The sequence below is a fragment of the Nipponia nippon genome, unplaced genomic scaffold (assembly GCF_047370975.1).
Source record: "Nipponia nippon isolate SJK-2023a ecotype South Korea unplaced genomic scaffold, ASM4737097v1 scaffold_12, whole genome shotgun sequence".
NCBI lineage: Eukaryota > Metazoa > Chordata > Aves > Pelecaniformes > Threskiornithidae > Nipponia > Nipponia nippon.
In genome coordinates, this window is record NW_028262313.1 from 1,903,013 (window position 1) to 1,929,649 (window position 26,637).

The window sequence follows — 26,637 nt, forward strand, 5'->3', positions numbered from 1 at the left end:
CCGAATACCTTTTCAGTGTTTCCTTCCTCCTGGCGAGCTGTCTGTCCCTCACCCGTGGGTAAGTCTGTCTACAGGTGGCTCCAGGCTGACTTCAAAAGCTTTCTGCGCAGCAGCCAGACCTTCCTCCTGGCCCGCTGTAAGGAACCGAGCCTGACCTTCGTGGGCGTTGCACAGCACCAGGTGAAGAGATCTTTTTCTGCTACCTTTGAGTGAAGAATCTGCAGTCCATCTGCTGGTGGTATCATTTAAAAATGCTCTTTTATCCAGTTCTTCTTAATCATGACTTCAGTAGTGAGTCAAGGTGGGGCAGACAAACTCAAGTGAGTGGGAGGATGCTCGAGAGGGAGATTCCAGGTGCAAAACTTGCCTCATGTTTATAACCAAGATGGGACTCGGTGCTTTAATAACTTACAGCTGTGTGGTAACAGTCAAATCCTACAATTAAATACAGATCTGCAAAGCAGAGAGGAATTAGGTAACACGAGCTAATTTGATGTTTATAAGGCTTTACAAAATGCTTCAGGATGCCATTTGGATGGGTAAATTCATGTAAATGGTTCAAATTGGTGCCTGGCGAAGTAATGTAGGCTATTTTAGTAATTAATTTTAAAATAAGCATCTGGAGGTTTTTAATACTCTGTGTGGGAGATGGGGGAGCTGGGTGGCGGGGACGGGACTCGCGGAAGGACGCGCTGAAGGCCGGCAGGGGAGGCGGACGAACCGTTTCTCCCAGGTCAGTTCAGCAGCGGTTCGGCCTTTAACCCTAAATACGAATAGTCCCGAACCGTCCGTCATCGGTCGGGGCGGTCAGACGCCAGGACCAGAGCCAAGCCCCAGAGCTCTTACCCAGCCCTGGTGAATGTTTTCCACTGCACTGTGCATCCTAAAAACAGGTATTTCTTTTCTATGTCTTAAGGCAAAAAATACGCCTGACGCTTGGGTATACTCAGTCCCCAGATGTTTCAAGTCTTTTTTTCCTTCTTGCTAATTTTAAATGTTCTTAATGGTGCCAGTGAAATCCTTCATTTACCTAAATTAGACTTGCCTTGCATTTAATTGGATTATTAGCATTAGCGCTGACTAGAATTGATAAAGCTGTAATTTACATTTGGGGAAAATTTACTGCCTGTCTGACAGCATCGTTGCTGCGGGCGATTTAAAACTGCCGTGTCGACGCTACCTGTAGCTTTGAGGGGGCAGGTTCCGCTCCGAGTCGTCGTCGGAGTATTGCTGAAGACTTGTTTTTAACAGCTCTCAGGAAAGACCTTATGCTGAGTAAAATACTGATCAGGAAACTTAATTGGAGGCACGGACTGGAAAATCACTGGTTTAAGGTGAAGTCTGCTGTTCTAAGTTCAGATTGAACAAGCAGTTACGATAACCTGCTTTCTCGTTGAGGTTCACGTTCATGCGCGCCAAGGCCGCCTTCAAACGTTGATCCATCTTCTTTCCGCATCGGTGCGCTCTTTGCTGCAGCAGAGCAATAATACTTGGTTTTTTTGGTAGCAATGCAGCTTTGCACTCACGTTTTATCCAATTCGGTCACCCAGCAGTTAAAGATGCCGGTGAGGATTTGCTAGAGAAATAGCGGCGTTAAGGCTTCACGCGTGTACGTACAATGGATAAACTCCTCTGATATTGAAGGGAGACTACAAATTTGGGGGTTGATGACCTTTAAAAAGGAAAGAGAAAAAAAAAAAGCCAACCCAGACTAGCAGCAGAAAGAGCATTTTTGTATCTGTTTGCACAGGCAAGGAGGTGAGGTACTGTCATTGCACTCAGTACGGCGCAGGGGCAGGATTGAACCTTCACCGTAGCCATTCGCTGCCGAGAGGGGACCGCGCTCGGTCCTGGCGTGGGTCTGCGCGGCTCGGCCGGCGTGTGGGGCTGCGGCAGGTCCTCCCCCGTTCAAACCCCTAATCAAAGGGCCGTTTTGTCCTGAATAATGTTTCTTTAACGATAGGCAGCAGGTGTCCTAATTGTAACTTCTTTCTAAATTCAAGTGTTCTCCTGTAACTTACATTTTCTTTCGCGTGGGGGGAGTGGAGGGGATGGGGGATACAAAACCCAGCAGCCTGAGGAGTAATAACCCGTCTGTAAGCCAGACCAGAGCCCTGATTCCCATGGCTCTGTTGCAGTGGCTTTGGGAAAAGTGAACGCTACTTACGGAATCTGATTATTTTTCCCCCCTCTCTCAACAAAGAACAGATCTTGGAGCCTGCTCGGCTGCGGGAGAGAAGCAAGGAACCCAGTATGAGTGGTTATCAATAAAAACATATATATAAGCTCTCTTGCAAAAAACCCAAACGGGTATGGATCTGCAGAATTAGCAGGCGCTGCTCTTGGCCGACGGCTTCGCCGGCTCACGCCGGGGGCCAGGCAGGCGTACGGACCAAAGGCTGAGGCTGACTTGACGCTCCAAAATTTGAGTATTCTGCAAGCGTTCTGGTTTTTGTACGGTGCCCGAGGGCAGTCCCCTCCCTGGTGAGGCGCTCGGAGGGACTCGGGCAGCGCGGAGGCTTTTACAGATCTTACCTGACAAAGGGGAAATTGGGGAGAGGATAAAGATACGGGGAGTCCGCTTCCCATTTTAAGGAAATCTCGTCCAATTCTGATGTTTTATCCTATTCGCATGTCCCTTCATACAGCATTTTGGAACTTGATGCTTTTCCTTTTTCTGCTTTTTTTGGGTGGTTATTTTTTTTTTCCTTCGGATGACCAGTAATGTTTCGAAAGCAATGATTTTTGTTGCGCAGTGATCCAGCGTGCGTGTGGCTTGAGAAAGTGTTTGGGGTAAACCTGGCAATTCACACGGATCAGAAATTCTGTTTCTGAAAGGTGGTTGTGGCCGTCCTACCTGCTGTAGGAGAATCCTTTAAGAGCAGGTAGTTCTCCCATGCCTGCTGTTATTGCCTGGTATTTTGAATAATAAAAAAAAAAAACCCTTATTGAATATATGGTCTGTGATCTTAGGGCAAAGATGCTCTTGGGGGTGGCATGACTCAGAGCTGATTAGTAGAGTTTTACTTCTTCCTGAAAGCTTTGGAATGAAACCCAGCACATTTTAATATTGTAAAATAAAAGCAGAGAAGACCCCCTTAGCTCTCCCAGGAATAACTTCCAAGTGTTGCCAGCCCTGGAGCACATCTAGAAGAGCAACCGGGGCAAACAGGCAGATTTATGTGAACGATCAGTGTCGCGCAGATAACTCACGTAACGAACAGCGGGCTTTGGGTTCTGTATTTCAGGTCCTTAATCATGGAATCGTTAAGGTTGGCAAAGACCCTTAAGATCATCGAGTCCAACCGTTAACCCAGCACTGCCAAGCCCAGCACTAAACCATGTCCCTCAGCACCACATCTCCCTGGCTTTTAAATCCCCCCAGGGACGGGGACTCAGCCCCTGCCCTGGGCAGCCTGGGCCAGGGCCTGACAGCCCTTTGGGGGAAGGAGTTTTTCCCAATACCCAACCCAAACCTCCCCTGGCGCAGCTTGAGGCCGTTCCCTCTCGTCCCATCGCTTGTTCCTGGGGAGAAGAGACCGACCCCCCCGGCTCCAGCCTCCTTTCAGGCAGTTGTAGAGAGCGATCATCTTCTTAACGATCATCTTCTCACGTCGGTTTGCAGCCGCTGGCTCCAGCGCATCCTCGGATCTAAAAGGAAAGGGGCTCCTGGAAGGCGGTGGAAGCCAGGAGCTGCCTTGCAACACCACCGAACTTCTGGGGCTCCGATGCTGCCGAAATTCCTCGAGGAATTACAGCTCGTGGAGGACAAGAAACAGTTCCTGGATTTTTTCCTTCAGTTCTAACTACATATTTTGTATGTTAGTGCACCCATCGAATTGTGAAGTGCCGAAGAAGGGGCCCTGGGAGCTGCCGCCGTGCGGGTGCGCGCAGTGTCGGCAGGGATGGTCCGCAGGTGTCTGTGCTCGCTTGTGGTTAACCCCGAATCGCGCGGCTGCTGGAGCCAGCTCCAGGCCGGGTGGCGAGAAGGCGGCCAGCAGAACAGGCCGGCGTTGGTGCCCGAAAGCTGCGAGCGGGCGTTGTGAGCACCGAGGGGAACTCCCAAGTTCAAAGGCTTTGCTGTGGTTTGGCAGCGGCTTACAGTTCAAAGGCGGGAGTCGGAAGCAGCCCCGCGCAATAACTGTGCGTTTCCGACCTCGAGGACCGTTAGTAAATCCTTAATCCCTGAAAAATTATTTATTTGGTGCTGTTTAGCGCTAAACTTTTAAATCGGAATGCTTAGCGGTGTTAAATCAGAAAGCTCATTACCTCTTTTCAGCTGCGTTAATAACTATAATCTCTTTAATGGAAGCAACTTTGTTGGGCCAGATTTACCTTCCCAAAAAACCTTCTTGACTGGCATTAAATATACTTCTGCCCTTAATTCTTCCCCAATGAACGGAGAGCTGACAGAGGAGCTGCTTTGCCCGGAGCACGGGCCGGGTCAGCCAGCGGCTCGGGGGCAGCCCGCTCCCGCTCGGAGCTCAGGCCGAAGGTGAAGGCTTCTCCCGGCTCCGCAGCCTTCCCCGCTGTTTGAAGCGTTCGGAAGCTTATCTGAACTGGGCCAGACTTATCAGTCGCCTCTCCTTGGGCTCCCCTTTGGGGCTTATCCGATCTCCTGATTTAAATGCTCGGGCAGGACGCTGTTTGACCTGTCTCTTGGCTGCTCAGGGAGCACAAGGAGTATTTCCATTTGCGTTCTCCCAGTTGAGGGTGGGTTTATCGGTGAGGACTTCGTACTTTTTGCTGCATTAGTATTCGGTTTAATCTCTTCCTTACCAAAGAGCTGATCTTGTTTCCAAGATTTCTTTTCGTGGTTTTAACAACTAAACAGCGGCAGCAACAACAAAAGAATATGCAGTTTATCGTTACATTTTCCATTCAAGGATTTTCCTTTCATCTCTAAGTTCCCTTACAGTTTCCTACCTTTCATATTTTCTAACGTGTATTCATTCTGTTGTCTGTATGCCCTTTTTTTTCCCATTATAATACACTGTCGTCTTAATTGCTGCTTTTATTTCTGCATTTTGTTGAAGGGGTTTCCAGCCAGGCTTGGCTTTTCTGACTGCAGCAGCCCCGTTGTGGTTGCAGCTTCTTGACGCTTAATAAACCTCGAACTCCCCGCTTTTGCTCCGATGTTTATCCCCATTTCTCCTACTCAATAATTCCATTTGTAGTGTTGACTTTGGGAAATGGAGCTTTTTGAAGTGACAATCTATTTTTGAGTGAATTTATGAGGAAGCCAGAAGTCCAAACCCTATCAATACTGAACATTTTGCTGCTCTCCATGCTTTTCACAGTGTGACGACAAACTGTGAGCGCGGCGGTGATGGCGGCGACATCGTAAATGTTTTGCAGAGCCCCTGATTTTGCTTCTTGCAGCAGTGGAGATTTTTCTGCTGGATAATTCGGTTCCCCTCTCGCTATCTAGCCTGCTGATAACGCTGCCTCAAACTGTCAGACCATTCCTGCTCCGCCACCGAAAAGTTTGGAAAAGGTTTAAAGGGAACTGGATAAAATACGATTGCACTTACCGGCTGACAGCTTTTGATAAGACAGCCCAGGCGCTGCTTCCCACTTGTTTTGTTTGCCCCTGCAAAGTTTTCTGCCTTGCTCTGTGCTGCTTAATTTTACAAAGCCAAAGCAGTGGTTTGTGCTGGCTGGGAGGGAAGCCTCCGGAGCAGCTCGGGCGCGAAATCTGGACCCTCTTCGGTGCCTTTTGTCTTTCTCGTCTTTAATAAACAATTCTGGATGTTGCGAAGGGCCATTTGTATTGCTCTGAAAGTGGAAAAGGCGGTCGGGAGAGGGGTTAAGAGGGGATCCATGGGGTGATTGGCAGCACCCAAGATAACGCGGAGGCCGGTGCCGCAGCAGGGAATGCGCTGCCCTGGCAGGGGACTCAAAAACTCCCGCTACCCTGTGATTTCTGCAAGGAATCGGTGAAGCAAACGCTCTGTGTCTGCTCGGATGGGTCAAGCAGCCGCCAGCACCTGTCCCAGCCTCCCCCCGCCTCGCTGCCCCTCTCTATATTTATCCGGGGGGAACTTTCCAAGAATGGAAGTGGTAAGATAAAACCCCTGAGGGGCTAAAATTAGCCCCAGCGCCCTGGCCCTTCTCCCCGCGGTGGCATTTCAGCTGCGAGCTTGACAGCCTGTGTCGTTCCGGGCGCACAGAGCGGGCGTCCGTCCCCGAGACAGCAAGATCCTCTCTCTTTCTCTCCTTTTTTCTTTTTTTGTTTAAACCGAGGGAGAACTCGCCATGGGACCGCCGCTGCCTCGCCCGCCCTGGCTGTGAGCATCACCTACCTCCCAAAGGTAAGGCAGCAGCACGACGACAGCTATGCCGCATCGGGCAATGGAAGGTAACGTGGTTACCTGTTGTAAAAGCATGAGTGTGTTCTCTGTCACCTTTAGCTCCAGTCATAACCCCCGTTTTGGGGTCTGCGGATGCATGGACAGCTTCCTTCAGCCCAGGAGGTGGCAACTCTGGTTTGGGCTCTTCTGGTTGAGGAACATCGGTGAGCTGCCCATGTCAGTGCTTACGCTGTCAAAGTAACGTCCCTCTGGGGATGTTTATTTGCGTGTTCAGGGAATGGTACAGCTGGTTTTTTACTTTTCCAGATTATTTCCCTTGGCAATATAACTGGGCCTTCCTTTGGAACCGAATCTGCAATAAACCCCCCGCCCCATTAGCCACGTAGGTGAGGGCGTTATCAGCGTGTCTAATGAATAGCAGTAATAATTTCACACATTCCTATAGAAATTGTCCGGGTTAGCATAACAGGTGGAAGCGCGGCGGAGCTTTGCCGTCGCTCGCTGCCATCAAACTTGCTCTACTTAACCCGACGCGAAGCTACGCAGGTGGCCTTGCGCGGGGGCTCCTCCGAGCTCGCGCGTCCTGCCACCGCAGGCGGATGTGGGGCGAGCCTCCCATGGCTGCCTCGTTACCGCCAGGCTCGTTAGCAGAAAGAGGCTAATTGCTCAGTGCAGCTCCTTGTCTCCTCCAAGGGAGGATCAGAGGAGCCTCTTGGGGAGACGGAGCTCTGCCCCTGCCGTCTCTCCCTGAGGAAATCCGAGATGCTACGGGGCTGCGGCGTGGCGAGAAATTCCTCTGCCCTTCCCGGCGGGCGGCGTTTCCCAGCTGCTCAGGTGCCGGCCGGGGCATCACATTCCTCTCCCCTGCTGCCGGGAGGCCAGATCCTGCAGCAAGCGCCTGGCAGACGTGTCGGGGTTCGGTCCCAGCTCCGGTGTGGTCGGCTCAGCACCCCCTCACCTTCCTCCCACCACCCCGTCACCCCCGCTATAAAAATCCCAGATCCTTCTTGCAGCCGCGCTCCTCGGGCTCGCGTAGGCAGGAGAGAGGAGAGGGTTTGCTGAGTTCAAACGCCGACGTTTAGGGAAGGGCGATGCTGAAAGTCCTTAATCAAACCAGCCACCTTCGCATTCGCTGCATCTCCTATTTTGAAATCCAATCCCTTTAACAAGTGGCAGGGCGTAAAAACCTTGCAACGCTGCCAGCTCCTAAATTAAAACTCCTCCAAGTTTTCCGTGGGTCCCAAAATCCTTGGAAGTGCAGGTGCTGCTGAGGCTCCCACCAGAAGCCTTGGCTGATAAGAAGCAGAGTTGATTCCTGCTCTTTTCCAACGTGCTCTTCACTCAGCAGCTCCCGCAGAGAGGAGCTGGATGGGGTGACCTCCGTGGGTTTGGGGAAAATGGGTGGCTTCGTCCAGCAGTGGGGTGCAGAGTCCTTGCAAGAGCCCGTGGCCACCCAGGAGCCTTCCTGAGCTCAAGGTGCGAGGATCCCATGAGTAGTCTCCTACCCTTTACCGCCTCAGGGGCTAGCAGTACAGCATTAAATAATTTTAAAAAATAAAGTAAAAGCCTGTGAGCTCCCTGGTGCAGCGTTTGAACTCCAACACTTTGATTATCTCAGCGCGTTCTCGATCACGACGTGTGAAGGGGAGGTGGCCCACGTACGTGCTACAGCAGCGACCTCCGCCTTTGCCTTAGCCCTTCACCAGTGGGGATTTCCTCACCCGCGGTGGCAGGGCAATAAGCACATCAGCCGCATCAGACTCCAATGTTATTTGTCTCTTTTTTTTTTTTTTGCGAATCTTCCTTCAATTGTGTATTAAAAAATAATAATAAAAAGATGGTGTTGGTGTCAGGGGGCTGGTTCTAACCGTGTGGCGGTGGTGTTTTTGTCGTCCCGTAGATCTTTGGCTTTACCGTTTACGATGAAAGCGGTACATGGGAGACAGACCAAAAAAAATGAGCCTAATGGATATCACTAAAATGTTCTCCATGCTCCAGCCCAAAGAAGATGAAGAAGACAACGGAGAAAGCGAGGAGCTGAACCGAGCGGTCTCCGAGGACAATTACCAAGCCCTCGATAACCTCTTGTCCCAAGACAGGTACAAGAGGTTCATCAACCGCAGGAGCGGCTGGGGGGTACCCAGCACCCCGCTGCGCCTGGCCGCCACGTGGGGCCGTGTCAGGAGCATGAAGGTCCTCTTGGCCCACGGGGCGGAGGTGGACAGCCTGGACGTGAAGGCGCAAACCCCGCTCTTCATGGCGGTCAGCAACGGCCACCGGGAATGCGTGAAGGTCCTCCTGGACGCGGGGGCCAGCCCCGTCGGCAGCATCTACAACAACTGCTCGCCGCTGCTCATCGCCGCGAGGGACGGGAACGTGGACATCCTGCAGCAGCTCCTGGACCACGGCGCGGAAACCAACGTTCAAGCGAGGTTGCCCGAGTGGGCCGCCAACTCGGTGGCTTGTTCTGGTCCCCTCTACCTCGCCGCCGCGTACGGGCATCTGGAGTGCTTTAAGATGCTGTTGCTTTACGGCGCCGATCCTGACTATAATTGCACCGAGGAGAGGGTGATTGCCCAGATCAAGGAGCCCAAGACTCTGCTGGAAACCTGCCTGAGGCACGGCTGCAGGAGCGAGTTCGTCAAGCTGCTCATTGACTTTGGAGCCAATGTCTACTTGCCCAATGTCACGGTCGACGAGACGGCATCCCGTAGCAAGGGCCTGGAGCTGCTGCTGCAGGCGAGAGGTAATCTGCGTGCGTGGCCCCAGGGCTGGAAACGAGCACTAATTTTGCACGTTTGGGTGCAAGTTGCTTCAGGTTCCCCTTCCCTTTACCTCTGCTTCCCAACAGCCTTACCCAGGCTTTCCTACAAGCTTCGACTCCCTTTGCAGCATCTCTTGAGTGCATGGGTCTCTCTAGTCTTAAACTCTTGGGTATTATCACTGTTTTACTCTGAACCCTTATTCCTCCCTCTCCCCCAACGATTGCTGTGTTCAGGCCAAAAAACCCCAGTCTCCGATACTGAACGTAGCAAGAGAGGGACATCACAAAGTTATGGAGAAGAGGCACACCACCGATGTAACTGATGATTAAATTATTAAATCCGATGGCTTGGATACCTGTGCTACCGCAGGAAACTCCTAAACCGAATTTCTCGGGGAGAGTGTCATGGGAGGGCTTGTTTGTAATGAATATCCACCAAATGGCCCCATTTCCACTGCTGGCTGCGGCTGGAGGCAGGCTACCTTGCTTTGGGTCTGGGCTGTGACTTGGTGCAGCCACCACGTACGTTTACGTGGTACCTTCCCTCTCGGACTCACCTTGGCGTCTGCTCTTCATGAATATTCCTTGCTGAAGAAGCTGCTCTCAGTGAGGGTCCTCGCTGCGGTCGGTGCTGGGCTGGAGCACGCGGGGATTTCCGCAGCCTGGTTTTTCTACTTAATAGAAATCTGTTGGGTTAAAGGCTGCTTTTCGCCGTTCCTCTCCTTTCTGCTGCTCCATTTGGGCTCTCCTGTACTGCCCGTGTCCAGGAAAACTGCACCTCTTTCCATATGACAGTGGAAGATTTCATCTCGGTATGCCCAGCTCCCGTGAAACGCGTGCTGCAAAACTTGTGGCTGAATAACCAGCCCTAGCAAAGGCGTTTGGTTTTGGTCTGTCGATGTCCCTTGCTTCGGAGAATGCCCGGGTCGGAGGGGAGCGGGGTTGTGTGTCTTGAAGGTGACCATCCCATTTTTCCTCCCTCTCCTTACGCAGCTCATCCCAAATCCTTGATGTCTCAGTCCAGGCTGGCGCTGAGACGCCTCCTGAAGCAGGCTGGCCACCCGCTCGCCCTCGCCGAGCTGGAGATCCCGACGGTCCTGGCGAACTACCTCCGACACCAGCCGTGACGCGCAGCCCTCCACGAGAGATGCCTGCCCCGTACACGTGTCGAGCGCCCGAATTAAAAGCCGCTCTGACATCTGCGCGGTGTGAAACCACCGTCAATTTGTGGTCGCGAAGTAATTTTTGCTTACGAGGTGTCTCCAAAAAGCGGCGCCCCTGTGAAAAGATGGGAAGGGAAGGGGGGAGAAGAGAGAGGAGACCTCAGCTCTGGCTCCGCATCAGGGTGATGGTAGAGCAGGATCGGATTTAGCTGAGTTTGGCTTTAAACCTTCTTTACTGAAGGATTTTACACCTTTAATGGACACTGGTTGGAGAAGGGGCTGGGAAAAGGCGTGGAGGGCAGAGGGAGAGGAGCGATGGCTGCTCTTACCTCCTCCCCTCCTGGGGAAGAGCGGGAAGGAGGGAGGCACGACCAGGCTTCGTGCCTGCGGGTTTTCCCCGCAGCGTGGCCTCGGCCGCCTCCAAACCCCCGTTCCCAGAGGGGTTTCGTAGTGCCTCCTCCCTTCGGCAGCCCGGCGAGGGCAGAAGGGCGGCCGGACCCGGCCACGCGTGCCCGTCGCCGCTGCGTCCCCGGGCCTGGGGTGCTCCTGCCCCCGAGGAGGCGCGGGTGCGAAGCCCAGCGCTCGCAGGTGCCCGCACGGGCGGGGGCTGGGATCGGCATCCAGTGGCCGGAGCCCCCAGGCTCCCTTCTCCCTGCCCCGGCTCTGTCTTTAAACATCACCGTACTCGCCTCTGAAGTGGTTCAAGTTATGGCCGAGGGATCGTTTGCGGTTTCTTTTTTTTTAAATTAAAAATGTTGCTACTATTCTTGTTAATAACTCTTGTGACGCGTTTGGTGAAATATCCTTTAATCGGAAGTGCCCAGCCGGCATCGTTTGGGAGGGATGCGGGGAGACGCCACAACCGGGGAATTCCAGGCGGAGGCTGGAGCGGGGCTGGAGCGGGGCTGGTGCCCGCCAGTCGCTCCCGCCTTCGGCGCCGCTCTCCGGCTCCCGTCACCAGCGGTGGGGACAACCGCCGGCGGCCGGAGGAGCCTCGCTGGCTCTTCCCGCGGCCAGGAGCTGACGGCTAAACCACGGTGCTCCTCGGCAGCTCAGCGCACGCCAGCCGGCGACGCTCTGGACCGCTTTGGGGACGCAGCAGGATGCGTCCCCTGCAGTGTAGTCCACCCTACCCTAATTGCCTCTCGAACGCAGGCGCTGTCGGGGTGGAGGCACGCGGCTTTGGGGAGCTCGAGGACCGCTCTTCGCAAAACGCAGGCACGGTTTTGCGTTATTTATGGGCTTGTTTCAAACGCTGTGGAATGTATTAACCAGCACCTGTTAATTAGGCCCTGGGGCATCTCCTGGGGGAGCATTAGGGCTTCCAACGAGCCGAGGGCGTCGCAGCGTGGGGCTGTCGGCATCGGGGCGCCCCAAAATGGGGAGGTGCCTGCGCCGCCCGGCTGCGCTGCTGGGGGTGTGCGGGGGTGGGTGGGTGTGAGCTGGGGGTGTGCAATGGGTGGGTGGGTGTGAGCTGGAGGTGTGCAATGGGTGGGTGTGAGCTGGGGGTGTGCAATGGGTGGGTGGGTGTGAGCTGGAGGTGTGCAATGGGTGGGTGGGTGTGAGCTGGCTGGGGTGGGTGTGAGCCGGGTGTGCAGGGGTGGGTGTGAGCTGGGGGTGTGCAATGGGCGGGTGTGAGCTGGGTGGGGTGGGTGGTGGCTGGGGTGTGCAATGGGCGGGTGTGAGCCGGGTGGGTGTGAGCGGGGTGTGCAATGGGCGGGTGTGAGCCGGGTGGGTGTGAGCCGGGTGTGCAATGGGCAGGTGTGAGCCGGGTGGGTGTGAGCCGGGTGTGCAGGCGTGGGTGTGAGCTGGGGGTGTGCAATGGGCGGGTGTGAGCCGGGTGGGTGTGAGCGGGGTGTGCAATGGGCGGGTGTGAGCCGGGTGGGTGACACGCAGCAGCAGTGACGCCCAGGCGGCGTGACAGCAGCGCCAGACCGCGGCAGCCTCACGGCGCCGCGCTCACTGTCACGACAGACACGTGCGCTCGCGCTCTCAGGCGGGGGCGCACACGTCACGACAGCGCCCTCCCCCACCCTCCCGGCGTCACCCACCGTCACAGACTCCCCCCCGCGCGCGCGCGTGTGTGTGTGTGTGTGCGCGTGTCACCCGCCGCGCACCGCCTCACGCAGCCGCCTGTCGTCCCCCCCCCACCCGTGGCCCCGCCGCGCGCCTGCCCCGCGTCACACCCCCCCGCCTGACGTCACTCGGGCCGCGCCCCACCCCTGCCGCGGAGGCCACGCCCCCCGCTCGTCACCCAGACCCCGCCCTTCCTCGCCGCGCCGGGCGGACCCGCGGACCCGGCGGCCACTTGCCGGCGGCCTGGGCTGGCCCGGGCCGGGCCGGGCCGGGCCGAGCCGCGCCGCGCTGCGCTCCCCGCCGCCGCCCCGCGCAGCCGGTGAGTGCGGGGGAGCGGGGCCGGGGCGGCGGCGGGGCCGGGGCGCGGGCGGCGAGCGGGCCCCGGGCCGCCTTTGCCGGCGGCCGGGGCGGGGGGGCGCGGCGGGGCCGCGGCGCGCTGGGGGCCCTCCCCCGCCGGCGCTTTCCGCCGCCCCGGGGCGGCCGCGGGTGCCGGTCGGTGCCCGCCGAAGTTTGCGGGGCGCGGCTGAGTTGGAGGCGGCCGGGGGGCGGGAGCGCTGCGGGCCGCGCCGCCCTCCCTCGGCCGGGCCCGGCGCACCGGGCCGCGGGGTCTCCCGGCGGCTCCGCTCCCCTGCGGCCCGCGGGGCTCCCTCCCGCCGCCGGGGCCGCGGACCGCGCCGTCCCCAGCGCCCCCCGCCCGCCCCGCGGAGCCCGGCGGGGGCGAGTGCCGCCTGGGGCTGCTGTCGTGCTTATTCTCTTTTTTAAGAAAAACCCCGTTTTCCTCTCTTCCTACCGTGCTCTTTGCCCTCGGTGGCTTTATCTTCCGAGCGCCTAGGAATAGCTGCCCGCTCGCAGCGGTGTCTGTTGATGCCAGCGCTGATGTGGAGCCGGAGCAAAACAATTTCCCAATTGCATTTCTTAAATCCTCTTTCTGTTTCAGGTCATCCCCTCCCCTACTTTCCAAGCAGTCGGTGCCTACCGATGCAGGCGTGGGGTTTTCTTTCAGGCCTGTCTAACCAGGTCTCTGCAGAGGGGCTCCAGGGAGAGCCCAGCCGTGCCCCAGCGAGGCTTCGGAGGCGCCCGGGACTGCAGAGTGCTCCGGGGCAGAGCTGGACAAGCCCAGTTTGGCGGTGGGAAGGAGGCTTCGCCCCCCAGCTTCGCCCCAGCTGCTGGTTTGAGTGGGGTGGGTTATCGTCAGTGATAGAGGCCAAGCAACGCTGCCATGTTCCCCAGACTTCGGGGGGGGGGGGGAAAAATAAATCTTAAATTGCAGGTTTGCTGTCGGGTCGCAGGAGCTAGAGGCCGTTGTCTGGGTGTACTTTTAATTTGGGCTGAACACTACGGAAAGCTTCACTGGCCTCACACCGGTAAGAGCGAAGCCTCGGGCGTTACAGCTCGGCGGCGCGTTACGATTTTTATTGCATTTGCTATCTCCAACCTCACCTCTGCAAAAGAAACGTTATTATTTTAGTTCTCCTGTTACCGACGTTAATCCAGGATCAAATTTAAAACCTACCTCCCTGCTTCTGAGATAATCTGATCAGGGTGGTTCACAGCAGATGTTTTTAATGCAATTCTTTCTCGCTGGACAGATGATTTCAAAAACAATTGAAATCTTAAAAAAAAAAAGAAAAAATAGTAAACAGCTTTCTCCCTGGACACAGGCTTAGTGTAAGGGCTGCGTCCTGGTTTGGCTCTTGGTCCAAATGCTCCCCGTAGCTCGGCGTTAGGCTTGGGGGAGCTGGAAGCGGGGTTTGGCAGGGGTCAGTCTCCCTCCCTGCCGCAGCAGCCCGCGTTTCCCCGCTCGAAGGCAGCTGGGAACCAAACCCCATCGCCCCGGTGGCAAAAAGGCCGGGAATCCGAAGGGGTTGGGGCGAGGTGGCTCAGGGTTCGGACCTGCCTGTCCCTGGGCAGCGGGAATGCTGCCGAATGGAGACCCGTGGTTTTCTTGCGCTTGCGAACTGGTAGATGGAAGCATCGCGATGTTTTCGTGCCCGGATTTAAGGAGCGGAGGGAGCTGAGTGGCCGTCGGAGGCTTTTGCAGCTCCGGTTCCAGCTGGCGACGAAGCTCTTCGCCTCGTGACACTTACGCCTCTGGCTTTGCACCGTCCGCCGCCGTCGCCTCACCTCTCTCCCCTTTCTCTTTGCTTTAGATCAGCTGTGATGCTTCGAGCTCTGCGCCCAGAAGAGGACTCCGCTACCACAGTCGTCGTTTCCAGCTAGATGCACCCAAACCGAGCAGCTGCCATGGAAACGGGCTGCACAGAGGAGCCTGCCCGGACCGGGTCGCAGTCGGTGGCCTGCGGGCAGCGGGAGGGAAGCGACCCGCAGCGGGAGGAGAACGGGGACCGGCTGCCCGAGTGGGGCAATGCCTCCGTCACGGCTGCGGAGCCGCAGCAGCCTCAGCCGCCCCCCGGCAAGCTGAAGAAAACGGCTTTCAAACTGTTTGGAGGGAAGAGGAGCATCTGTACGCTGCCCAGTTTCTTTGGAGGCAGAAGCAAAGGCCAGGGGAAAGTAGCCTCTAAAAAGGGCCTCAGTAAGTGTAAGACCCACGACGGGCTCAGTGGTGCTGCGTACGACAAGGGCGGCGGGGCGCAGCTGGAAAGCCCTTCCGAGGGGAGCAGGGACTTGCATCCTTGCCCTCTGCCGAGCTCCCAAAGCGCTCACTTGGCCGTAGACACCAGTGCCAAGTTTGATTTCGGCCAGCAGGACAGCTCTCCGCCCGGGAGTATCGAGGGCTGTGAGAAAAAGCCCAACGGAGAGAAGTCCTCCTTTCCCAGACCCAAAAAAGGCTTGAAAGGGTTTTTTAACAGCATCCGGCGTCACCGGAAGAGCAAGGTTGCCGAGTGTGAGAAAGCAGAGCTCCCCGAGTGGGCCGGGGATTCGGAGGAGGCCAGCAAAGCTCCTGGTGTGGGAGCGGAGAGCCGAGGGGCCGCGGAGGGGAGGGGACTGGGACCTGTCCCTCCTGCCCCAGCCTGCCCGGGGAGCTCGGAGGATGACCGCTCGGTAGGCACGGCTGGCAACGGTGGCGAGGCTGCCGAGCCCGGCTGTCTGGCAGCTGATGAAGGCAGCACTGAGGGCGACGTGGTGGCGATGCCGGGGAAGAGGGACGTTCTGGATGCGAAATCAGAGCCCGATGCCGTTGGCTGCGCAGAGTTTGACTATGGCAATCTCCTGCTGGCCTTTCATCCAGACTTCGTGGACAACGACCCTCCCTGCCTACACTCCGGGGACCTGCTAAGCCTCATCTTAGGAGACGTCACATCCCTGAAGAGTTTCGATTCCCTGACGGGGTGCGGAGATGACATTGCTGAGCCTGACATTGCCGAGAGCACCATCTCTGTGGAGCGCAGCAGAGATGCTGCTAAACGGAGCTCCTGCCTGGTCACCTACCAGGGCGGTGGGGAGGAGATGGCCATACCTGAGGAGGCGGAGGAGTACCTCCACCAGATGTGGAACGGCAACACAGCAGGGGACAGGAGCTACGGAGCCCAGGTGTCGAGTAGCAGTTTGGAGACACATGCCTCGCACGAGGCGGAAGCCCACCCCTACATGGGGGACGCGATGGACGGCGTCGACCTCCTGACGCCTCAGAGTGACCAGCAAGAGTCCGCCCCTAACAGCGACGAGGGTTATTACGACTCCACCACGCCGGGGCCGGAGGACGAAGCCGGAGATGGGCTCGGTGAGATCAAGAAGGACCGTCTTCCCAGAGACAGTTACAGCGGTGATGCACTTTATGAGTTTTACGAGCCTGATGACGCGCTGATGAGTCCCTCTCACGGGGAGGAATCTCTCTTTGAGAGCAAAGTCTCACGCCCGGGGATCTTCAGCTACTTCTTGGACATCTGCCCTCCTGCTGACAAGACCCTGAACCAGATGATGGATCAGAAAAGAGGAGTGATGGAAACGGAAGAAGAGCGGCTAGCGGCCATTCAGAAGGAGCTGCTGTACTGGGAGCTGCAGAGGGAACCAGTCTTGAAACGACTTGATATTCCCAGCAAGGAGAAGTGTCCCCGGGAAAAGCAATGCATTGAATGTAAAACTAGAGCAGCCAGCTCGAGTGGCAAGAGTCAGAGTGGCCTTGGTGGTGAGCAGGTGGCCTCGCACGCCCCAAACAGGGGTGTGAATAGTGGGGGTTTGGTGGCTAGAGCTGAAAATCCAGAGTGGAGGGATTTTCCAGGGACTCTGTGTCCAGAAAACTGTTACAACAGCCAAAAAGCCCAAGGAAATTGCCTTATTCAGCTCACGAAGAACAACCCGGGGTTCGATTCAGACCCGGATTGTGGGTTGTTTGGGGGCTCCATCCACGGCGGCGTAGCCCCAGCCAAAGCAGGGGTGTTCCCCGGCTACAGACTTTCCGAGCAAGAGCATGGCGGCGGAGCAGAGGCCACCACCGGTAAGCCCCAGGTGGGCAGCGAATGCGAGCCCGAGCATGCTGTGAGCTTCTCGCAAGCGCTGGTGGAGTTCGCCAGCAGCGGGACCCTCTTCTCCAGCCTCTCCGAAAGTCTGGGGAGCTCCAACTCCGGCTCCTCCTTCACCCAGAACCTCCCCGCCCTCCCCACCATGGTCACCTTCGACGTCGTCGACGTGGAGCAGGAAGGAGAAGGGGAGTGCGAGCAGCATCCCGAGATGAACGCCGGCGAGGACATTGCTGAGGCCTTTGATGACGGCTACGGACGAAAAGAGTCGTTGGCTGAATGTGACGAGAGAATGTCCCCGGGGTACGCCCCGGGCTCCTTCCAGAGTGGCAACTGGGGGGTTGCCAGCCTGCCCCGCCACCTGCGCCTCCACGGGCTGAGCCCCTCCATGCCAGCACCGCTCTCCGTCAACCGGAGGAGCCGGTCACTTGACACAGAGAGCCTGGAGTTTGAGCTTGCCGACTCGCAGGTTGCCAAGAGCGGCCCTCAGCTGTGCCGGCTCTGGTTGAAGCGGGAGGGTGGCAAAAGGGACTTGGGCGGAGCGAGGAGGAGCAGGAGCAAGGAGGAGGGCGAGCTGGCCGCTCCTGATGGCGGGTTGAGCTGGCCGGGCTTGCAGCACCTCCAGCACGACGCCGACACGGCTGCCAGGGGGATGAAGCACTGGGGTTTTGCCCCGGCCGCCACAATGGAGAGTGCCTGGGAGCCATCGGAGCAGCCGAGCACCGTGTCCCCTTTCCTGTCTCTTTCCCGGAGCGTTGCTGGAGACGCTGCGGACAGGCGGCCCCAAGAGCCGGAGCTGAACAGGCACCCACTCAGGCCCTCCAATTTACCTCTGCAGACCGACGCGAGGCGGCCCTGGGAGGCGGCTGGTTCCTACAGGTACCACGGAGAAGTCGCCACCAAAAAGCTGGCCCGCTTGTTACCCTTGGGAGAAACAGAGCCCGAGCTGCCCCCGAGCTTTAGTTTTGCTTGCTCCCCGGAGAAACGCGCCAAGTGCAAACCCATCGGCATCGCCCAGGGCGTGCCTCAGCATCCCAACGGCAGCACCGACACCGTAAAAAGCCCGGAGTGCTGCGGAGAGCCCCTGAAAGGCAGAGCCGCCCCCGGCCACGCGCTGCCTGCCGGCTGCCGGAGCGCTGCAGTGAAGGTCACCGAAGCCGAATAGCTGCTCCTGGGAGGGCGTGAAAAGGGTTGCAAAGTGCAGGGAGGGCGAAAATAAACATTAGCGAGAAATTTGGGGGTGACTTTAATTTAGACCTGGGCTGATAAGGATGAGTTCCTCTCCTGCAGCCGTGGCATGCGGTCTCACCGCGGCGGATGCTCCGGCGGGGTTCGGAGCCGCCGCCAGGATTCGTACGTTGATGCTGAGGCACTTTCTTGTTTTCAGCGCGAGCCGCCACGCTCTCAAATGCCAAGTGCAGTAGCGGCCCCGGTGCGCTCTCGCCTTGCTGCTAGAATACGAGCTGGGAACGGACCCGTTGCTAGTGTGGCAGGTTTGGGTTTTTTCTGCAGGATTGGAGCTAGCAGAGCAAGCCTTGGGGAGACTTTTGAGAGAAATTGGGTTTTTTCTTCCTCTTCTCGGTGAAATGTTTTGGTTCAGACTTACTTTGAATGTCTTCCATCTTAGTCTCGGTTTGGGGAGGCTGGGAGGAAGGACGCCGGTTATTTCCAGAGCGAGGACGGGAGGCCAGTCAGCTGGAAGGGGAACTTTGCAGAAACATTTTTATTTATTGGTTTTCCTCCCTTGCCCCAAAGGAAAGCAGGAGCTTTTGTGTGCGTGCCGATAACGTTTTCCAGGTCTAGTTTTAATTTGCTCAAAGATACCGCGCTCGGAGAGGTGTGCTGTCGATGGTGTCCCTTTTAAGAACAAAGTGTTGGTCCCGTCTTTGTCGTGGTCTGTCTTCACGGTGCGTAATTCCCGGTTGAAACCTTTCCCGTGCTTTGTGCTGCGCTCCTCGTCTCTCCTGGGCCATGGGCACATGGACGAGGTCTTTGAAATAAGCTAAATTTGCATCGTGCCTGTAGCTGCGAAGTTGCAGATGCTGTTACTTTCTTCAAAAGGAAGTTTTGTGGGTTGGTTGTTTGGGTTGTTTTTTTTTTTTAATTATTTTACGGTTGTTTTCTTTGCATAAACTCATACGAGGAAAGTATTCTGTTAATTGGAATACAGGATGTAACGCAGCCTAAATTAGGCTTCACGACTTCTTCCTCCTAACTGGAGGGAACAAAAAAGCTGGAGGTTGCTGCAGGTTTTAGATTTCTTTTTCCTCTTCGAAGGAGCGTGGAGGAGCGACACGAGCCACGGAGACAGACTTTGTCTGAGGAGGTCGTACGAGCTCCTGGAGACATCAGGCCCTTGGTCCTCGAGGCGTCTCCCATGTGCTCTGTGATCTCGAACACGCTTGTCTCTAAACCAAACCTCCCTGTCCGTGACTTACAAAGCTGCTTCCTCCTCCTGTCCAAGCTCTGTATTCTGATTTTAATTCAATTACCAATGACGATTTTTGTTTTCCCCCCAGATTTGCCCCTTTTCTGCTTTTCTTTGCAGCAGAGTTTGTAGCAGTAAAAAAAAATAATCACAAATTGGAAATATCAGAGGTTTCTCCCATTGCCGGAGCAAAGTACGGGGCAAGGGGCGGCTCTGCCCGGCCCTAACCCGCTTTTCTTGCCCACTCCTGCCCGCAGCGAGCAAACCCCCTGCCGCTCTCCCGACCCGCAGCCCCGTACAGACGTGGCTCCGTTCGGAAAGTGCAGCTCCCTGCATCGCCGAATTTACAGGCCCAAGGAACTGGTTTGGGTTTTTTTCCCCTCAAGCAAAATGAGGTCCCGATATTTCTTTTTGAGAAGAGACTCCTTACTGCCATGTCCTCATATATCTGTGAAGGAGCAGGGAATGGCAAAGCCAGGCTTTGCTTGCCTGCGGTTCAACTTATTTCCGTGGGTTTTTCTTTCCTGAACAGACTGCTGAGGCTAGAGTAGGGCCATCTGTGTATCCAGGGGCTGAAACCCTAATTTTTCAGTATTTTCCTACCAGTACTGCTGCAGGGAGTTACTGCAGGAACCTGCCGTGCCCCGTTTTTTCCGCCCATCCCTCCATGCAAGCGGCGAGGATTTCGTGGGACAAACCCGGCTCCTGATGCCGCTCCCGCTCCGCATCCATCCCCGCCCTGGAGAGGAGAGCGCGGTCGGCCAGGTCCCCTCGCCTCCGCGGCTCTGCGTGCAGCCTCCCCTCGTTAGCGCAGCCTGCGAGCGTCTGCTAACGAATATCGTCTCATTGGGACAGGCTCCCCTCGTGCTCGGAGCAAGGATGGGGTCAGGTCTTGGCACTGCACGTCTCGCTGCCGCTCGCAAATTAAAAATCACAAACACTGCTGGCGACACGGAGACGTCGTCGCGCAGACGGGCGTTCACAGTAATTGCTTGGCCTGAGCAGCAGCCCCTTACTGGTTTGTTTTTTGTTTTAATTACTATTTTATTTTAGCGTGTCACCAAAGGCATCTCGCGGGTTATAAGGGGGTTTTGCGTAGCGTTTTGTTTAGACACGGTGCAGCCTTTGCCAAAGTCTTGGTGAGGTATGGAAGTGTCTCGGTGCTAAAATGAATGTTCAGTTGCAAATGCATGTCTCTAGGAATAATTCTTTTGGTCGTAGGTACGTAACGGAAAGGCTTAGTGAAAACAGCTTCTAGACTCGAATGCGTGAAAGCAATACAGCCAAGACTTGATAATCTGACTTTATACCAAAGGTTTCTCCTCTTAATTTGATGTGAACTAAATGAAGCAAATATCTATTGGTTTAAAATGAGCTTTCTAAAAGCATTTTTGGAGCTAATTTCCTGGATTATTGGCGTATTCTGCCCCATTAACCCAAAGAAATAAGAATTTTCAATGCGCTAACCCAGCCTGTAAATCAGCACTGCTGTAGAGAGATTGGATTCCACTGCCTAATGTACCGCTCTTCCGAAAATACCCCTCTGTCCGGGATAAATAGGAGCAGATCTCCTGGTCTTGATCTGGATCGAGCCGTTAGTCAAATACTGCCTTACCCGAGGAATTCAGAGTGGTAATTGAGGCTTTTTATGAAAAGGCTTCCGAACCAGAAATAAGTCATAAAAGTCAGGAATAGCAGACTGTCTTGCCAAGATACTAAGGAAAAACTCCCCTCGAAGATGTCGCCTGAACACGTCCTGTCCAGGGAAGGTCTTGCCTCAAAAATTCAAAAAAAGTGGTGAATTACGGCTGTTAACTTGCGCTTAAACCACTGACGTTCGGGTCAGTCTACCAAGTAATTCTGTATTGCGTTTTGGGGACTCGGGGGGTTTTTTTGGTTTGTTTTTATACACATAAGAAAATGGTCGATTTTATCTATTTTTGTATAGTTTTGCATTTTATATTCACGGGGAAATTTTACGGACTGTTCTTTTCCTCCTGTTGTCTTTTGAGAAGCGGTGTGGTTTACCGTTCCGATGGAGAAAAGGCAAAGTTTGGCTGCCGCGGCCGGCGCAATGCGAGGAAGCAGCCTCGCTCCCCGTCGGCGCCTCGGCCGGCCGCTCCGCCTCGCAGGCAGGGCCCCTCACCGCGCACGCTCTCTTTGCGCACACCACAGAGACATCTTTGTTTTAATCCCACTTTGTCACACTCGTCAACTGTTATTTCTTTTTTTTTTTAAGCTCTGTTTTTAATCTGAAGTTGTGGACTTTGGTGATTTCTCCCCGAAAGTATTATTGACTGTCTTTTAAACTAGAAAACCCACAGATTTCAGTTGGGGCTTTCCTTCTGTGTGCTTAAATTATCCAAAACTGGGGCTTTTCTTAAATCCCCGGGCAGGAGATGCCGTTGGTTGGTGCGGGGCGATGCTCTTGAAACCGGTGACAAATTTCCTCTCCCCTTGGTGCTCCCTGGCCGGGCTGGGAGCTCGGCTTTTGCCCTTGCGCAGGCAGCATCGCCTGCTCCGTGTCTGAGGATTAAATAATCCTTAAATAATCCTGGGGTCCGTGTGGGATTAGCGGGGCTTTCCACCTTCTCCTCCTCTCCTGTCGCGCTAGGCTGGAGGCTGGGGAGCTCCAGCCCTGTGCCGCCTGCGTTGCCAGCGCCAGCAAAGCATCCTCCTGGAATAACACTGCCTTGAATTTTGGGATCAGAAATGCAAGGAGAGCTTCTGGCCAGCTAAGGCCCAACGCTAATGTGGCTCTTCTTGCTTTTGTTTTTGATGTAGTTGAATGAATATGCTGCTTTGTTTGCTTGCCTCTGTAGGAGTTGTGCCCCTGCAGAGTCTGCAGCCCCGCGCGGGGTGTAAGGGCTGAAACAGCTTCTCTGCAGAAGGCCACGGTGATTAATTGAGTGGACAAGAACGATGTCAAACAGTGACGTGCAAAAAGAAAATTAAATGCTGAAAAGCTAAAAGATTACAGCCGAAAGGAAACTTTTTCCCCTTCTTTCCCCCTTGCCGATGCCAGCAGAGATGGCAGTTGCCACTGAGACGTTTGGCTCTGCATAGATTTTTTTTATGTCTTTTAATTAAATAGCTCTTCACCTGACGGTGCTTTTTTTTTTTTTATTTTTCTTAAACGGGTTTGCCTCCATGCTGGCACGGGGACTGGATGGGCAGGTTGCTGGGCAAACATTCCTGGGGCGCTCGGCCCCACGCCGCATTTCACATTCCCTCTGCCCTTTAATTTTGCGGCTCCCTCCTCTCCTGCTCTTCTCGCCGGTATGGAGTCATCCTAGAAGCTACGCTTGGGTGAAGTGATAAATTAAAAGCTACAAAAGCCTCTCAGTTCTAAAGAAAAAAAAAAAAGAAATCAGCCCCTGTGGCAGGTCGGGCCGAGCTTCCCCTCTGCCACCGGCTGCAGAGCTGGGCCGCAGGCGCCCGGCAGCGGGGGCCGCTCGTCCCCGGCGACTGCCTCCTCTGAATTTGGAGGGTTTTTTGTTTTCTTTCTGGTCTCATCGCTACTAGTCCTTTAAACTTTTTAATGTATTGATTGTGTTTTAAAATGAATGTTCCTTTCACTGAATTCTAATGAATAAACTTCAGATTTTTAGACAACGTTGGATTTCACTTGTGGTTTGTTTTTTTCCTGCTTATTTTATGCTTGCTTTAATCTTTTTCTTCTCCCTCCCCTCCTACCTCTTGATTATTTGCAAGGGAAGTGGCTTTTTCCATGGAAGAAGGCGACAGAAGAGATGCTTTAGAGAACACAGCACGCCGCCGGTCCGTAACACGCGCTCCTCAGCCAAGCCCCGTGCCATTACATGAACCCTGCAAAATATCCATCATTTGAGGCACCAGCCCCCAGAGTTGAATTTTCCCTCTTCGTTTCTCATCGCCTACAGCAGTGGCTGGACTGGAGCGGGGCCAGGGCTGCCGCGGACGACGGGGAGCGGAGATCGCGTGGCTCGGAGTTAGCGAAGCATCGCTGGCGGGGTCCGGCCTTGTGCGGTGCCAGCGGCCGCGGCTGAGCCGGGCTGGGGCTCACCGGGCTCCCTCCTTTTCAGCAAAATTGATTATAACGGGGATTTCGGTGGCATCCGTGGGAGCAGGAAAACCAGTGACGGCTTCGCCTCCCCCACGCTACCCAGCTGGCCTCATCGGTAGGTTCCTTGGTATAGAAGAGAAGGGGTTGAAGGGATGGTTTTAATTTGGGTTTTTATTGTGCAATAAGCATTTCTAAGGGAATTTATCAGCATTATGGATCAGTAGCACTAGTTTCCTGGTCTGTTAGTTTCTCTGGGCTGTGTCTCTGCTGCAGCCCTGTGTCCCACTCCCCCGGGGCTTTGGGAGCAGCACCCTTGGGCAAAGGCACGTGCTTGTGGGCACCGCCGAGAGCTGCATCTTCCCCCAGCTCGCAGCCAATTGATAGCTTATCCCGCCAGCCGGTTTTAATTAACGGCCCCTCCAGCATCGCTTTGGGTGATGAGGTGCTCAAAAGCGTGGGGCTGGGGCAAGGGAGCCCGTGGCCGAGCCGATGGGGCAGGGTGCGAGGCGAGCCGAGGCATCTGCTCTTCCCTGGGCTCCGGCAGCTGCTTGAAAGAGCCCCACCTTTCTGCGTTACTCCTGCTTCACCCTCCTCCTCTTGCTCTTCAGCACCCGGCCGGGTGATTTCATTGCTGGATTTCGGAAGGAAAGCTGAAATAAGATTTGCTAAAACTCCCTGAGCCAAGCGATAGCTCTGAGTGAATGGAAATGATGACCCAAGAGTGCTGGGGATGCGTCACCCCATGTTTGTGTGGGGGCACAGGACCTCTCCTGCTGCCAATGGCACCGCAGGCCGGCTGTTCTCTGAAGATCCACAAAGTCCGAGGTGCAGACCGGAGGCAGGGTGAGGGGCAGGCAGCAGTGCGAGATGCTGGCTCAGGGCTCAGCTGCCTCTAGAGCAGCTTAAATGAGGCAGCTGGGGGAGACGGGGCTTTCGCCCTGGACAAATGCTTTTCTTTGTGATGGCACCTTCTCCGTTTGCCGTGTGCTTGCCACGGGGCCCCGCTGCAGCACTGCCCTGGCAGCGATGGTGGGTATCTCCATAAGGCTGCTGCAGGTACCAGGAGCATCCTTCCCACCCAGCCTGCTCCAAGCACGGCGGTAGCTCGGATGCTGCTTTACACGTTCCTCGGGTACCTCCCAAGGTTTCAAAATGCATTGAAAGACCCAGAAGAGTCCTGCTTCCCCTCCCTCCCTTCCTCAGGCAAAATTGAATTTGTAAAAAGCTGTAATTATCTGTAGCGCCTGATTAGCTGCTGCATTAACGAGTCCGGAGCGGCCCCGGAGTGAGCCCCGGCTGCAAGGCGGATGCCCTGGGGAGGCTTTGTCCTTTCTGACTCCCTCCGTTGGAGATTCCCGGCCATCCATCATGCTGGAGGGAAGGGCAAACCTCTGCTGTGGGGTTTGTGAGCAACCAGGGGCGCGTATCGCCTCTCCTCCCCCTTGCGCTACCCCAAACCTCCTTAGACAGGAGATCCTCTCTGAAAATTGTCTTTTCTGTAATGCTCCGCTCAAAGCTCCCTCTCTGCTTCCCATGCCTTCCCCAACATTGTGCTTCAGAAGACTTTCCCGTGCCAAGCCTGAACCCTTCTGTATTTCACTTCTGGATGCAAACAGGCTGTATCACAGCCACCGATTTTGCTCCTGGACCACCAGATGTGGCTGAGCATCGGCTATCAGGGAAACCGCCCGGTGCCAGGCTCGGCACAGCCACCGTCTGCTGTCTCGCCCGGCCGCGGACGCCTGTAGCCGATGACAAGCTTCAGGGCACCTCACCGCAGACCGTGCGCAGGGCACCCCTATTTATGCCTGTTGCCTCTAACGGGGGGCAGCTGGGAACTAGCAGTGCGACGGGTGGGTGTTAAAAACCACCGTTCACTGTATTAAGGCGTAGAAAAGGTGGCGGAGAGGCTCTTGAGCAGGTAGCTAGAGCTCAGGTATCTAAAGAGCTTTCTCAACAGACAAGAGCAAAGAGCCTCTGCCTTTGGGCACAGCAGAGAGGGCTCGGGGCTGCCCCACCGCTGGCTCCCCCCTCCTGCCCTGAACACGTCCGTGCCGCACGCGGTCCACAGCAAAGGGTATTTTAACCAAATTAATATGTTTTCCTACTTTACGCTTTTTTCCCCCAAGCCCGATGGAGAGAGGGAAATATGTGCTGAAGGGCTGTCTGCTGTCCGACTTGGAGGAGACGCTGGGGGCTGTCACGGAGATCAGCGTGGCCGGGGAGGACCACGGGCTGCACCCATAGCCTTGTTTTCTGGCTATCTGCTGCATTTCAGATGGGAATACCCCCCAGCCCGTGGGGAAAGGCTTTCCCCAGGTTGGATGGAGCCAGGGTGCAGCCTCCGGCAGCGCCCGAAGCCACGGTGCAGCAGGGTGAGGCAGTGGCTTTCCCTTTGGGTTTAAACATGAGCCTTTTGGTTGCTTTGCCCCAGGGAGGAGGTTTGACCACGTCACCGGGGACGGTTGATGGCGGTTGCAGCTTTGGTGGGTTTTGCCCGAAACAGGAGCTGGGGGAGAAGGTGAAGGGGGGTTTGAGCCAGGGGTTGGGGCAGCTCCATCCCTGCTCTGTCCCCGACAGCCATCCCATGGGACCGCACGCTCGTGTGACCTCCCCGTCGTGGGGACGGTGAGGGACGAAGGCAGCAGCTGAGGCCCCTGCTGACAACAAGCAGAGCGGGACCATCACAGGGGAGAGGCCACTGGCCCAGCGCTCCTCTGGGGGGAGAAGCTCCTGATCGTCCCTAATTGAATTTAGGGAGAGAAAAAAAATATACGCGGGCAGGGGAAAGGGCAGAGGGCAGGCACTGACTGCCGCCGACGGATCAGCTCCAATTATTCTCCTTCATTTTAAACCCAGACAGGGGTCTGGAAGGTAATCAGCTGGGAAAAATGAAACGTGGGGCTGGGTCAGTGCTGCCAAGGGCTCTCCCCTGCTGAGGATGGAAACCTCATCCAGAAAGGAAAAAAAAAAGCCATTGAAAGGGTGGCAGGGGCGAGGGTTGTGTGCCTGGTGGTGCCTGGGTCACGAGCTCAAATCTCACCTTACTCTTCAAATTCTCCCTCTGGAGCCGTGAGCCTGCCCGACCCCTTTGCAGCCCGCCGGGCTGTTATGCCGAGCATCCTTCCTGCATCCTACACGCTTCTTGGCTTAAAATACATTCCCCAAAGCACTCGGATTGCCTTTCCAGATCCCATTTTTGAGGTCTAAGACTGCCAAAGCTGCAATGGCATTTTCTCCCGCGGGCCATGGCAAAGCCTGCTGCGCCAGCTGGGGGTCCCCGGCAGGGCCTGGGGTTATTGGGGGGACTGCTGGCAACGCTCATGACGGAGGTGTTTAATACCACGTTGTCAGCGGTGCCTGGGGTGTGTTCCCCTTGGCTTCACCCACAGCCATGGCAGAGCGATGGATACCGGCGACCGGAGGGGA

General features: G+C 55.7%; 2 protein-coding genes across 6 annotated transcripts; both read left to right on the top strand.

Annotated features, from left to right (window-relative positions):
* The first annotated feature begins 5,361 nt into the window (after window positions 1-5,361).
* ASB12 (ankyrin repeat and SOCS box containing 12) lies at window positions 5,362-10,946 on the top strand. 3 transcript variants are annotated; one of them, XM_087748202.1, is made up of 4 exons: window positions 5,362-6,314; window positions 6,414-6,530; window positions 8,215-9,060; window positions 10,072-10,946. In XM_087748202.1, exons 3-4 carry the CDS (start codon window positions 8,250-8,252, stop codon window positions 10,203-10,205), a joined length of 945 nt encoding a protein of 314 aa, XP_087604328.1. In that variant the 5' UTR covers window positions 5,362-6,314; window positions 6,414-6,530; window positions 8,215-8,249; the 3' UTR covers window positions 10,206-10,946. The 3 variants fall into 3 exon arrangements, with proteins under 3 accessions (XP_087604328.1, XP_087604329.1, XP_009472850.1); XM_087748203.1 differs by having other exon boundaries at window positions 6,414-6,517; XM_009474575.2 differs by lacking the exon at window positions 6,414-6,530.
* Window positions 10,947-12,501: 1,555 nt separating this feature from the next.
* On the top strand, window positions 12,502-22,732 carry AMER1 (APC membrane recruitment protein 1). 3 transcript variants are annotated; one of them, XM_087748952.1, is made up of 3 exons: window positions 12,566-12,636; window positions 13,255-13,497; window positions 14,468-22,732. In XM_087748952.1, exon 3 carries the CDS (start codon window positions 14,538-14,540, stop codon window positions 17,898-17,900), a length of 3,363 nt encoding a protein of 1,120 aa, XP_087605078.1. In that variant the 5' UTR covers window positions 12,566-12,636; window positions 13,255-13,497; window positions 14,468-14,537; the 3' UTR covers window positions 17,901-22,732. The 3 variants fall into 3 exon arrangements, with proteins under 3 accessions (XP_087605076.1, XP_087605078.1, XP_087605077.1); XM_087748950.1 differs by lacking the exon at window positions 13,255-13,497 and having other exon boundaries at window positions 12,502-12,636; XM_087748951.1 differs by lacking the exons at window positions 12,566-12,636; window positions 13,255-13,497 and adding an exon at window positions 13,554-13,681.
* Window positions 22,733-26,637: the final 3,905 nt, after the last annotated feature.

What these genes read in the sequence shown, in the direction of transcription:
- ASB12 (XM_087748202.1), top strand. Translation starts at nt 8,250, where the DNA reads ATGGGAGACAGACCAAAAAAAATGAGCCTAATGGATATCACTAAAATG. An exon ending in GCTGCTGCTGCAGGCGAGAG is followed by an intron (nt 9,061 to 10,071) that starts GTAATCTGCGTG and finishes CTCCTTACGCAG; the next exon opens with CTCATCCCAAATCCTTGATG.
- AMER1 (XM_087748950.1), top strand. Translation starts at nt 14,538, where the DNA reads ATGCACCCAAACCGAGCAGCTGCCATGGAAACGGGCTGCACAGAGGAG.